Source organism: Hypomesus transpacificus, unplaced genomic scaffold (assembly GCF_021917145.1).
Source record: "Hypomesus transpacificus isolate Combined female unplaced genomic scaffold, fHypTra1 scaffold_27, whole genome shotgun sequence".
Taxonomy (NCBI): Eukaryota; Metazoa; Chordata; class Actinopteri; order Osmeriformes; family Osmeridae; genus Hypomesus; species Hypomesus transpacificus.
The window spans coordinates 2,311,740-2,326,292 of NW_025813796.1; the positions used below are offsets into that span (position 1 = coordinate 2,311,740).

Consider the following 14,553-nt stretch of genomic DNA (forward strand, 5'->3'; position numbering starts at 1 on the left):
AGACCGAGTCGGGAAAGGAACGAATCGTTCGTTTCCTCTTGCTACAGAGCCTATGCAGGTCACGTGAAAAATGATCCAAAGACTCGTAGAAAGACCGAGTCGGGAAATGAACGAATCACTCGTTGAGAGGACTCGTTACTCCCGAGTCCTTATAAGGATTCGTTCAAAATTAACGAATCGTTCACGAACGGCACATCACTAATGTCAGTGAAAACACGCATGACAACACGGCTTAAAGAGAGAGTAGAGGCTCGAAGAACACTGAAAGCCAGCTGAAGTCATCTAAGGAGCTACGAATTGGATAGACCTTTCTGCCAAGAGGAGCTACTTAAAGAGAAGAAAGGGACAGCACAACCACTCAATACCATGATGGCTGTGTTGGGCAGTGCGAGTCGGCTGGTCCAATGTGAGTTAAGGAGTTATCATCATGATAGCTAGTGTAGCCTACTGTTGCAGCTCACCTCTCAAATCTTTTGCTGGTGTGATGGAAACAATTTTTCAGCTTTGATTACACAGGAGGAGCTTGTTAATGACCTCAAGGCAGTTGGGATCACAGTCATCAAGCAAACCATTGGCAACAGACTACGCTGCAATGGATTGAAATCTTGCAGCGACCGCAAGATCCCTCTGCTCAAGAAGGCACATGGGCAGGACTGTCTAAAGTTGACCAATGAACATCTAAATGATTCAGAGAAGGCCTGGGAGAAAGTGCTCTGGTCAGATGAGACCAAAATGGAGCTCTTTGGCATCAACTCAACTCCCCATGTTTGGAGGGAGAGAAATGCTGACTATGACCCCAAGAACACCATCCCTTCAGTCAAGCACAGAGGTGGAAACATTAGGCTGTGGGGCTGTTTCTCTGCTTAGGGTACAGAGCAGCGTCCTGTAAAATCTTGGACAAGAACCTCCTTCCTCAGCCAGAACACTGAAGATGGGTTATGGATGGGTCTTCCAGCATGACAGTGACCCAAAACATTGATTTTGGGTCGAAACGTTGATATTCAGTCTCTATCCATTAAAATAAACCTACCTTAACAATTATAGGCCGTTAGTTTCTTTGAAAGTGGGCAAACGTACAAAATCAGCAGAGGATCAAACATTTTTTTTTCCCTGTGGGGAAACAGGCTCTAGTATGCAAAATGTTATGAATACCAGGAACATGTCATAGGCCCTACATCTCCCACACTACACTTGCATGATTTTGATGTTTCTTGTTGATAAACAATCTTATATTTTGTACTGGTCACATACTTTATATAATAATGAATAGGCATATTTTTACAAAATTCATTTTAATAGGATTTGTTCACACATGTCAGGATCTGAGACTAGCGATCATGTTCAAATATTTCTAGCTGCATTTATTTTGAAAGGATCTTATTCAAACTCATTCCCCTGTCATGAACATGCATCATTATTGTTCCACCTGTGGGTTTGTTGCCAGGTCCCCGCTCAGCAGAGAATTCTCCTGCATCCAGATATGCTCTATGCATAAAAAATATATTTCAGAAATAGACACTGGCTATACTAAGACATAAAAACTAAGCACATACTGTAATAATAACTGATATTCTTACTTTCATACACGGCATGTTAGATCAAATTAGGTACAGTAGAATGTAACGCTTTGTGTAAGTATGGACAACGTTATAAACTGGTCCTATTGGTAGTAAGGATATCGTAAGTTGTGTAACTGTGGTCTTTAATTTTCATCAAATGTGTACTCAAAGGTGTAGTCCTGTGTGGGGTGTGACTCAGGAAGGATCCCATCTACTGGATTCTCTTCAGACAGACTCTCCACAGGAAACCATGAATCATACCAAGAAGTTGTGGTTTCTTTCTGTGTTGTTGTTGTGAATGCTGTCGTAGTGGTTGTTGTAGCAACAGTTGTTGTGAGGCGAGCTTGTAGCCTCTGCTGCCGCAGTCTGCGCAAACGCATCAGTCGTAGCCGCCGGAGGCGCTCCGCATTCTGGGAGTTGGCGTTTGCCATAGACACCCCAACGGTGTCCGTCCTTGTGGCGCCCACACTGCTGACGGTACCACTACTGACGACGCTTGCTTTCGCTTTGGGAACAAGCCTTATGGGTTTCTTGCTGAGAGCCATGATCTGCTTGATGCGGTCCCAGTTAGACTTGGCTAGAGTGAAGCTGCAGGAGGTGGCTCCAGATTCATAGCCCACCATGCATAGTCGGGTCTGGGGATTGTGGCCATCGGCACGGGCTGTTACACGGTACTCCCCAGGGTTCAACAACCTCCAGTAATCCCCACCTGCAGCTACAGGATCACGAAGGAACATCCCAGGAAAGAGCATAAAGAAAGTTCAGATTTTCTTTAATAGATATTCTTTAACGCATAGATGAACGTTAATATATGTATGTTCATTCGTGCATTCATTTGTTTATTAATGTAGCAGTGCTGTAAAGTGTCACCAGAGATGACATACCAGTTTTGACATCATGCAGGATTCCCTCCACAGAGATAGTGGCGTTAGCTAAAGGGTTCCCCTCCATATCTCTCACTAAACCCTTTATCCCACGATGCACCTGGCAGAGGAAACAGTATCTCAGGGATCAAAGCTCAGACATGGTTGTGATCAAACAACCAAACATGACTACCATACAGATACAATGAGATGAGACTAATATTGTCCTGTCTGTATATTCCTACCTGCTCTATGAAGGAGAGCAGGGCCTCGCGGTTGTTTTCCCACTCTAGAGGCAGCTCACTCTCGTGGGGGAACTTGTCACAGCCCAGGAAGATGGAGAGCTCAAAGCAGTTGGTATGCAGGTAGCTGAAGTCATTCATACCTGCGGTTGGTATAAGAGAGATGGATGAAAAGCACAAGACTCACCGTGGAGCTCTTTCTGACCCCCTCCCACACACACACACATACACACACACCTAAACTCCATGTGGACACTCACTTCCCACGACAGGTTTCCAGCTGGCTCTGTTGACGATGCCCTGTCCTCCTGTGAAGTCATCGGTGTGGCAGGACCCCCTGTACGTCTCTGTCAAGGTCAGGTGGCTGTGGGCGTATGACATAGCTAGCCAACGGAACATGGTGTCATCCGCTGTCTCCCTCAGCCCTTCTTTATTTTGCCGCTGGATCCGAGCCCACGTCTCCTCATTCATCTCGTGGTCAATAACCGGTCTTCCTTGACGCAACCCAGAGGCCTGCAGCAGTATGTGGTAAAGAATTCACAACAGCCCGCTGTCCAGATGACTATGCAAAGATAAATTGAATCTAACACATTTCACCGATGTTATTATACAAAAGATGGATACAAAGTAATATTCAACAATCCAAAATATATATTATAGGCCGTGTTAGAAAGCTGTTGGGTGAAATGTCACATCCTTCATCCTTGTTTGTTAAATAACCCACCCCCAGAGCCTTGGGTGGGCGCTGCATGTCAAATGGGTATGCCACCACCTTCTCTCCCCCCTGCAAGTTGGCCCCCAGTACAAATGGGGTGCGCTCCATCCAGGAAATGATGGATTTAGTCTCAGTGGCTACCTACACACACATACCAAAAGGGAGAAGAAAATATACAAAGTTATTTGATGAATTTATATTAAATGTAACTTTATCAATTCTTGGATTCTTGAATGTTTCCAATCAAACATAGACAAATTCCTACAGAGCCATTGAGGAAGTTTTCAGGTATGGGTATGTGGTGATTGGGTATGATGCGAGGGACCCATCCTCGGTCCTCTGCCCCCCAGAGAACACTGTTGAGATCTGGAAAATTCTGGAAGATGTCATATCCCTCCTCAGTCCAGTGGCCAAGGGCCCAGTTTCCCATCTCTGAACCCTGGGGGCAGTAGAGAGCAGTCTATTTTCAATTTAATCAAACAGCAAAAAGGACAACAACAAAATATATTTACTGAAACTAAATGTAGACGTTAATGTTTTTTGTTATACACTTATTTGTCTTTAAATGACCTTTTCCAGCATTCCAGCATACCATTTCGTATGCCAGTTCATACGCATCTGGGTTTAGAGAGGGCACCAGATGTATTCTCACTCCCTCCACCAGACGGCGCACTCTGGGGTTGTCGTCGTTGTACTCCTTACACAGGAACTGCATCAACAACAGCAGCAACTCACGGCCCAGCACCTCGTTACCATGGAGACCGGCGGTGTAGCGGAATTCCGGCTCGCCTGTCGGAGACAATGACATCCTCACGCGGAGTTGATCAGCAAGTGGGATGGATGTGATAAAGTGTGTGGGACCTCACCAGTCTCATGCTCTCCCGGGTTGTCGGTGATCTCCATGGCATACATCTTCAGGCCCTGGAAGCTCTTGCCAATGTTGTAGATCCTGGTGATATTGGGACATTCCTCATTGATGACTTTCATCATCTGAAGAAGAGATGAGGAAGGATGAACAAAGGGGATAGGTGCTGTAGGCTGAGTGGGGTGAAAGGAAACCAACGGTACAGGAGATGAAGGCCTATGAAGAACTGGCCTGGTTCTGGCCTACCTGTCTCATCTCCTTGTAGTTGTGATGCCTGAAGTCCAGGTCATCTGACACCTTCACCTCGTTTTCACTGTGGAAGCTACCTGTGAGGACCAAGGTAATGGAGATCATGAAAAGGGAAAAGAGATGATAGGAATGTTTGTTGGAGACACGGATATTATAAACTTCTCATGAATTTCTCTCGTCAACTGGGGGCTCTTGTGTTCTATTTGGCATTGTGTCTTGGCCCGCCAAAACTATTAAGACGGTGATGATTGTGTGTAGAAGTGGTGGATGGTAAATGGTGTTCACCAGGCAGCTGGCAGGCCATGATCTCAGCCCTGATACACAGACTGCCATTCCAGCTCTGAGGTAAGATCCGAATGTAGCGTGCCACCACTGGCCAATCAAACTGTATTGTCACTGGGGTGTCCTTATCGACATTCCCATAGAACAACTGTGGGGACGCAGCAAAAAAGCGGGGTCAGATTAGAGACCATTGCACAAAGAAGACATACAGTATATATGTCAGCCATTTCTAACTAATGGTGTCTTTGTGTTTGGGATTGGCATATATAATTCACGCAATCAGATTTTCTTTGTTTATCAGGTATGACACAGCACTCACCCACTCGGCATAGCCATCGTTGAGCACTGTCCAGTCTCGGCTGTCATTGCTGAACGCCACAAAGTAGGAGGACACAAAATCATCACTGTGAGAAAGGAATAGACATAGAGAGAGAGAAAGAGAAACAGAGAAAAAGGGACTTTAGTGACAAAGTTCTTCTTCACTTCACAGCCATATTCCTTTGATCTTTTGTTGGCGCAAGGATGTTTCAATAATCGTGTGGACTAGTTACTCTTCCTCTCTACATGTTTTCCATTAACCATGGGGTAACCATGCCATGGAACAGTAGTCATCCACACTGGATGTTCACAGGACTCACTGCTGATCTGAGTTCCTCCCCTGGGAAATGACCCCAGTAAACTCCACTTCTCTGCGTGCGTCCACTTCAAACCAGTGATTCTTTTCCTCAGACTCTGCGCACCATGCTCCACCATACACACTCTCGTCATCACCGGAGCCCTGAAGAGAAGAGAAATAATTGAGTTCTAGTTAGACGGAACACATATCTGAAATGATATGGTAAAAAAATGTACATGACAAAACTGACCTGCATGTTGAGGCGTCCCCTCTGAGCAGATAGGCCATGGTGGGAATGAGAGGAAGCCAGCAGCTGGTCGTCCTCAACACGATGGGACTCCAGGCCCAGAGGGGGACATTCTGGAAGGGGGAGAGAGGGAAAACACCCTGTTTTAAAAAAAAAAAAGGCAATCTTGGCTCTTCCATTGTTGGAAAGGTGTAAACATGTGCTCCTTTCTTGCTTATCCACTTGTTTCACATGTGTAGTTTCCCCTAAGCAAAGGAGTAATAACGAGGGGAAATAATCCAAAAAGAGGACAAACTCATTCTGGAGCTGTCCCAGAATGTTCCATGACAGTGACGGCATTTTGATCCAGAGCATTCATGTGTTGTCAACATGTTGTGTGTGAATGAAAGGTTTATTTTATTGTGTGGGGGATGTTATGGGTTAGTCACAACATTCTTTTTGCTTTTAATGAGGCTGTAAAGTCTCTGGTCTGAACTTTCAAAGAACAGAGAGATAATGTTAGATGTCTTCTGTATTAGTTTAGAGTTGGTCATTAAGACCAACTAAACTCAGGTCCCCACAAAGTGTCGGACAGAAAGCATGGCTTCAAACGGTAGATTTCATGTCCCACTTTGAACAGTTTTTCTGCCTACTTCATGTTTGTACCATCTGTTTACCGTAAGCCTGATCACAACCATAATGAGAACCATATAAGTTCACCATTTGTAATCAATCTCAGTGTGAAAACATTAAATGATTCACAGAAGTAAAGCCTCTTCATCTGTGAGCAGGAAAGTGAAATGATTAATGTAACAATATCAAGTTATGAATTTGACTCCAGGTGTGGAACTCATACAGAAGTTTCTGTGAAAAAGCGATGATTCTCTTACTTTTTGGCTCAACATAGACAGGCGTCTGCCTCAGTCTCTCCTCTTCCTCCTCCTCCCATTTCTTTCTCAGACGTTCAGCTGTGGAGCATGATGGGAAAACAATATGTGACTAAGCATGTTTTCACATGGCTCTGGCTCGTCCTATCCAGCACATGAAACACTTCCATATGGCCTCTCACTGGGCAGCACTACCATTTTTCTCATTTCTCATCCCAAATACCTCGTATTGTTTTTGAACTCAAACACATGGGTCGGTTTATCCAATAAGACTAGGCTGATAAGCTGAACAGACTCTTAACCCTTTGCAAGCAGAATGTTTTGTCATTCCACGTAGCATAGCTTGCATTGTTCAAAGTTGTGCAAAACTTTGTATTTTTGCAGTGGGACATGTCAACTTGATACAGTTCACATCACCCTTTTAACACAGAAGCAGTTTTGTTTTCAAATGTATAGGAAGGACAATGTCTCCACATGCTGCAAGGCCAACACTGCCTCAAAATGACCTCCTTCCTCCCCCAGATCTTCATAATCTTAACTCCTCCCACCTTGTTTCTTTTCCATGATGATATCGAGGGACCCACCACGTGGCAGCAGTGAATCCTTCTCTCTCTGTCTCTCACACTCTATATATTTCTACCTTTCTGTCTCTCTCCTGACCAGCTTGTTTGTGAAGTGATCTATGGCTATGAGGGTGTGACTATGCCGTTTTACAACACAACACAGTGTTTCCTCCAAAGAACAGATAAAGTGATTCTGACCCTTTTCCTCCTTCTCCTTGCGAGCCTTTTCAGCCTCCTCCTCCAGTTTCTTAGCTGCCACTGTAAATATAGACAGGGTTTTTCTTTGGTAGGGAGGCCAACTTATGTACAGTATGTAAGTAAACAGTAGTTCATCATCAGCCACAGTGGTATAGAATGATGAATACATGGGCATTGACAGTTGAAATGTAAATAATGAACGTACAGTCAGCATAATCGTATTCTTCATACCAGGGGCCTACAAAAGGGATGGCGGTGGTCTCCTCTGGAAGAGAAAGAGATTTTTAAGTGTCAAATATATGGTGTGAGGCAAACGTGAACGTATTTGATCAAGAGAATGACCATCACCTGGTATGTACATGATGACCTCTGTGGTTGTGACCTCTTTGTTAGGTTGACGTCCCGGAACCTCATCTGTGAGAGAAGCAGAGGCCAGACATGATGTGCTGGCTCAAGAGAGATTTTTGGTTTGAAACATAAAAAAAATTCATTAAACGTACGTCTGGCATCCCAGTAATCTTCATCATGCTCAGTGAGGAGTTTGGTGGGCACTGTAGGTCTTTTGGAGTCGGCTTGATAGAAGTAAGAAAAAAAACATGAGTTGGATCTGAAACAATTGTCTCAACATGGACTTCAACGGAAATCAAAAATAATAACAAGAACTAGGCTTGCAAAATTGTTTAGCTGTGAGTAGAGCTGACTCATAGGAAAAACCTTAGCTCACATATTAGGTCATTTGTCATTCTGATCTCATGGTTTTAACAATTTCCAGTATAGGTTCTGTAAATACATATGTCTACTCAACTACTCAAGTCTGGATTTGAGGACTCTTTCTTCTCAGGTTGCTGTGGGTACACTGGTTGGATCATGAAGGAGACAAAAACACATGTGACATTGCAGAGATACTTCTGGGGGAATATTATTGGATGTTGTCATGAGTCTTTCTCTTTCATACATACGTTTGTCCCAGCCCAGCTCTATCAAGAGCTTCTCCTCCTCTTCCTCCATACCAGGCCGCTTGGGGGTTGGTCGCAACCCCTCGTCCCTCTCCCCTGTGCTCTTAGGGGCACTGGGTTTCTTAGTGGCCTTTGGGGCTTTCGGTTTCTTGGTGGGTTTAGGTGGTTTGGGTTTTTTGGTGGGTTTTGGCGCCTTGGGTTTTTTTTCTGGCTTTGGGGCCTTCTGTTTCTTTGCTTTGGCCTCCTTCTCTGCTGCTTTCTTTGCCCTGGCTGGGGATGGATTCAGTGAGAAAGAGACATAGGTCAGGGAATGAAAAAGGTCGCAAATCTGAGATAGTGAGAGGGTGTGAGAGAGAGAGAGAGAGAGAGAGAGAGAGAGAGAGAGAGAGAGAGAGAGAGAGAGAGAGAGAGAGAGAAAGAGAGAGAGAGAGAGAGAGAGAGAGAGAGAGAGAGAGAGAGAGAGCTTTTTATCCTTTTATCCGTCTCCAAACGTTCATTCCCTCTTGCTCCTGGCTAGGATGAGCTAGCCTGAACACATTCCTCCTCTCCCACTGAGAAAGTTTCACAGACACAGCACTGCACTCTGGGTCTGGGTCTGACTCAGGTTCGGTCCAGTCACTGGTTTGTTTTTGGCAACCAAACAATCAGCCAAACTCAAACCAACTGGCAATTGGGATACAGCTCTCACTGTAATGTTCATAGTGGTTTAACAATGATTTTGTTTCAGGCTACACACAGGTTACATTTAAAATTCAGTCATTAAACATGTTTAGGATTGTTTCTTTAATTTAATTGTGGACCATCGTAACCGTAATTAAATTGTAATAACGGTTAGCGGTATAGGTTATTACAAAAGTGTAAGAAGGCACGACATGGGCTCGGGTTACCAAAACAAAGCCCAACCTCCCCCATTCCAAGGTTCACTTGTATAAAAACAATACAGATGAACTGTTATAAAGTGTAACTACAAAGCAGTCCCTACTCTATGTAAATATAATGTTGTTACTATAGGTAGGTATTGTTATGTAGATATATAGTAGTTAATGTAACCATAATATATAGTCTTGCTTCATATCTTTAATGAAATATTCTCTAAAGTTTAAAAATAATCGTATGATGACTTGTTTTACAAAATATTTGAATTAATTAAGTGCAAGGTTTAGCAAAAACACTCTCAATGCAACTTGTGTAATTACCAGTCTAACACAAATCAGAAACACATAAGTCCTGTTCTGTTCTCTGTCACTTCACCTGAATCCAGAACTTCTACCGGCCTTCCTGGTTCTCTAATGACATCAGGCCATAACTCAGGTATGACACCATAAAACAACTAAATCTTTCTCTGTCCTCTCTGTCTCTCTCCAATCCCCCCACAGACGATAAGTTAACCTCGTTTTCATACAGCTGTCATATTCAGCACACCATTCACCTATTGGTTTCTACCTAGTGGTAGAAAATGAATTCTAGCTCTTTGAGTTGTAGTTTCTGCTGTAAAACAGCTAAAATAAATATATTGTGGGTGTCACTCTCTGCCAGTGCTGTCTTTCTTATGGGACCTAATTCAAATACTCATGAATGGTTTTGGAAACTGCTATTTGGCTTGAGTTATTGCTTTGTGCGCTGGAAAATCTACCAACCCACATAGCACATCAGGGCCTTTTTTGGACTCTGTCCTGAATCCTGTCTCAGTGTCTTTGTAGGGTTAAGGTGGAATATTTCTGGGATTGGGCATGTTTGTACTTTTCTCAAATGTCTCTATTGACCGTAAATATTGAGCAACACATTAATAAACAAAAAGATATATCTTGATTGCTTGGGCACATTTTATCATTAATAAATACACTTTTAAAAAACAGCACAGGTACAATTGGCAAATTCTTTTCACCTCAGTGCTAGTGGTTTATAATTATAGGAGCAGCCCTCTACTTTCCAGCGAAATAAGTTCCAGCAATCCTGCTCCAGCCAATCGCCTTCGGTGAGGCGAAAGTTCAGACAAGAATTCGGGGCGCTGTTTCTCGTATATACGTTTATTTTAAAATGTTTTAACATGCAGCCCCAAACTGGAACACAGACTTCACACCAAAAATAAATCACACCTTCATCCAAAGGTAGTTTTTTCTCACAATACAGTAAGAAAGATGTCTCCTCACTGTAATGGCAAATTGTAAGATGTACCTGTACTGCAGGTACTGATTGCTGGTTGAACAATTGTGTAATGAAGCACAGTCACAAGAGCTTCACAGTCATGCCAGTGAATTGTGATTTGAATTGTATTGAGGCCGAATGTTTTAACTTCGGTTAGCATTTGGTTAGCATTTGCATTGTGTGTGAAAGATGATTATTGATCAAAAGAACCATGTTGTGCTTGTTGGGTTATAAAATGATCAGGTGTATCCCAGTTTCTTTAAAGTATCTTAGCAATTGAGGAAAACTGTAATAAACACACAATTAAATACACTAAACTGTTCACTGGTACTGTAGACTGCATCCAGTTTATCAATCCTGCCAAGAATGTAAAAACTCTGATTGTATGCCACAACTAGTCACAGTCTTGTCATCACTGAATCACTGCCACAGGCTTGCTTGAAACCGCACACAACTACTGTAGCTACCCATAGACCCTTAAGGGTTGGACCAGGATACTTTCCACTACAAACACTTGTAGCTTGGAAAATTACTTTAAGGCATAGGTATGTTTTCTCTGTGACCAACTTCCCTTCCAACGAAAGCAATGGGGGAGGAATATGAGGATAACCAACAGATAGATGAGGAAAACCAAACACAAAACAAATGTCATACTTGTTGCCTGACTTGACTGATTGCAATGTTTTCCTGTCTGTTCAGCTTTGGTCTGTTGGCTTCTGCTGTGGGTGAAAGTAGAGGAAAGGAGGGGAGGGGTGTAAAGAGAGAGCTCCCTCTAAACCATCACTTACGACACAGCCTCTGTCATTATTCTGGAACTGCTTTCTGCACCCACACATAAACACACATACTCAAGGGGGGGAGAGAAAGAAAGACGCGTGAAAAGGAGATCGAGAGACCCTTTTAGGAGAGCGTCTTTGCAAAGCATTCTCAGGGTCTTATCCTAGTTAGGAGAAGCCTTGGGTCTGGGCCACATATGTTCGAGTGAAGAAGTCCAGCTGTGTTTGAAGTCCTCTGACACAGCTGCAGAACGCCATTCTGATGGTTGCTCTGGGCGTGCCATAGAGAAAGCGGGACGGACAGATTGACGCAGAGAGAGAGAGAAAGGCAAAGGACAAGAAATAGAGAGATCAAGAGAGATCAAGAGGGCATCAGATAGAGATGTTAAATAAAAGTAGTAGGAAGTCACGACTTACCTGCCTCGACTTCCTCTGGGGATTTCTTCTTCTTTGGTTTTGTCTCCGCGACCTCTGCAGCAGGCTCATCCTTCATTTCAACATTCTTCTCTCCAATGCCATGCTCTGGTAAACCTCTGGCTGCCAAGCCGCTGGAGGGCTGTCTCTCCTCTGCACCGATCAGCATCCAGAACAAGGCAAGACAGGCCCAGAGGGCTAACCCAGATACCCTCATCTCCACTTCAACGAGCCTACCCCAGGGACCAGATCAGGATGGGGCTGGTCACCAGCAGTGCAACTCAAAACCAGTAGATGTGATAGAACACTATTTCCCAAATAGGTCTGTGTTTTTTCAGTTCCCCTTGACACAACGACGAGCAGAAAACTTCTGTTGTGTAGTCTTTCTCCCAGCCCAACCCCAGTCAGTCTATACAAGCTGACAGTAAGTGCACTCCCTCACTGTATCTAGCATATGACCCGCACGTGTGGTTGTCCAACAGTCTCTGCGCCTTTCTGTCTGGAAGAGTCTCTGAAAGGAGGTGTGGTTGGTTGTTCCACTCCAGCAGGAGCGAAGGGGAGGTCTTTGTTATCCAGTCCTCTGGTGTTGCGGAGGGGAGAAAAGAGGAGGGAGCTGTGGGCTCAGGGCTTTAAAGCTGGGAGGAAAGGGAAACACAAAAGTCTGGAGTCTGGGCAGCTGAGAAGCACACTTCCCTGCCTGTGCGTCCACCCCCCACCCTCCCCACCTCCCTCACACACTCCCTCGCTCACAGGCCCCCTCCTCCTCCTCCACAGGCTTCCTCCCTTGCTCTTGTCTGCGAAGGGGGGGGGGGAACACTCGTCATATATCGCATTCCAAGGGGGGAAAAAAGCGAATGAATGGAAAAAAAGGAATGAAAGAGATGAGTTTACTCAAAACCCATCAAAAAATGTGTTTGGTGTAGGCACCATTACAAATAAGGACAACGATCTCTCAAAGGAGAAGTCAAAGAATTTACTCCGCCTGTGCTTTACTGACGCAGTTTTCCACAAAACATACTTAAAAACTGACCCAAACAACTCAGAGAAGCTCTGCATGCCTGAAGGTCTAGAAGGAGATGTCAGAACTTGTCCCTGCCTCATACACCACACTCAAATGGAAAATGTAATAACAAGTGAGAATGAACCAAAGATAAAGAATTTATGTATATACAAAATAATAAACTTAGTTAAACTGTGGCTATCAAAAGATTAGTTGGAACCAACTGATGAGTTTGAGCATTAATATAAATGTGTTACTTATTCTTCAATCGAATAACAATAAGATGTTAATATTTAAGTGTTCTATGACTGAGGGCAAGTTCCAAGGAGCACATCCTTTTGATCCGGTTAATGTATATCATTCTTCCTACTCCAAAGAGCTCCCTGAAAGTAATGGGAGCTGTTATTCAAACTGTAGTTCATATTAATTTGAACAGTAAAAAAAAAAAAAGTCTAAGTAAGTCCTTTGGATGCATTCTTGGTGTTTCTGTTCAGGAAGGTATGCCAAGGGAGTCAAGTGGCTGAGCGGGTAGAGCATCGGGCTAGTAATCTGAAGGTTGCCAGTTCGATTCCCGGCCAGTACACATGACGTTGTGTCCTTGGGCAAGGCACTTCACCCTACTTGCCCCGGGGAGAATGTCCCTGTACTTACTGTAAGTCGCTCTGGATAAGAGCGTCTGCTAAATGACTAAATGTAAATGTAAATGCCATCATTTAAGCCTTAAGGATGGAAAATCTGAAAGTTGTTACAGTTAAGAGGAACCCTGTTGTCCCCATGGTGATCAGTCATGTTATCTGCCATGAAATCTTATTACCATGGAAAATAGTTAGCTGTGTGTGTGTTGAGAATATCCCCATTTGCTTTGATAAATTACAATAACATTAAGTCCATGAAGACATATACACAAAATCCACATTGCTCAATCTTCAACCAGAAAATAATTATCCTTTCTGAAAATTCAACAAAAGTCTCCCACCACCATCAACAGAAACAGAATAGCAGGTTTTGTTCAAATTTGGTATTTTTCCTTTGGATGTTTTAGTTTGATCAAATAATACCTTCTCCATCCTGTCCATTGGTTGCCAATACAACAATTGTTCTAAATGCAATACAGTTTCAAAACATTTCCATCAAAGCAATCAAAGCGTCCTTGATAGATTTTCTAGGCAAACATCAAAGCAATGTAAATATGACAGTAAGAATGACCAATACAACGTTATAACCCCATACATGTTCTCAATCTCATAATCTTTATATTTTCAAGTTGCTTTACTGTAAATGTTCTCATAGATTTTAAGAGCACGATAAGTGTCTATTACTAACTGCCTCATGACATCTGAAGCTAACACAGAACATGTGTTGGGTAAGAGTGGGATCTTGAATGTTGAATTGGTGTGTGTGACAGAGAGCAGAGAGAGAGGGAGAGAGGGAGAAAGAGAAGGCCCTGTGCATGTCTCTCACATCATCAGCCAGGACACTGCCGGCTATCTATTTCTTATGATATCCGCTCCATCTGCATTCTTGTTGGCGTTGACTATTTCTAGAGAAGGGAAGCTGACTCTGATTAACTTCTCAGAAAAGACTCCTGACTCATCTAGATGTTTCAATTAACAACAACCGTTTCAAACTCAACCAACCCATTTCATCCCATTGTAATCAGAGAGTAGACAAAAACGGATTTCTTCATTTGAGCATTGAAATTCTTGTTTTAATGACATTTTTATAAATCAGATTTAATCTGTGTGTTCAGTTCTATATTCAAATAAGGCATTTGGAAATATGAAAATATAATTTAACATTTTACAGACATAAGATATCACGTGCTTTTACAAATATTTCAAATATCACACATATATAGTCATTTGTTATAAATACTTATAAATAGACTGGGTCGTTGGACTATTGGCATAACATAGCTGTCTCTTATGTCACTGAGGTTAATGCAATTAGTTCATTAGAGTACTTTTTGAATGTCACCAATTATTATACCATTTCAT

The 14,553-nt window shown here is 43.1% G+C and overlaps 1 protein-coding gene across 1 annotated transcript; it reads right to left on the reverse strand.

The window, feature by feature from the left end:
* Nucleotides 1–1,275: 1,275 nt before the first annotated feature.
* aebp1a (AE binding protein 1a) lies at nt 1,276–12,220 on the reverse strand. Its single transcript, XM_047014945.1, has 21 exons — nt 11,560–12,220; nt 8,225–8,491; nt 8,071–8,121; nt 7,766–7,837; nt 7,614–7,679; nt 7,471–7,530; nt 7,266–7,325; nt 6,508–6,585; nt 5,642–5,751; nt 5,414–5,553; nt 5,095–5,179; nt 4,779–4,923; nt 4,491–4,570; nt 4,246–4,369; nt 3,972–4,168; nt 3,645–3,818; nt 3,389–3,520; nt 2,925–3,177; nt 2,668–2,807; nt 2,444–2,543; nt 1,276–2,274 (listed from the first exon to the last, which is right to left on the reverse strand). Exons 1-21 carry the CDS (start codon nt 11,771–11,773, stop codon nt 1,703–1,705), a joined length of 3,120 nt encoding a protein of 1,039 aa, XP_046870901.1. The 5' UTR covers nt 11,774–12,220; the 3' UTR covers nt 1,276–1,702.
* Nucleotides 12,221–14,553: the final 2,333 nt, after the last annotated feature.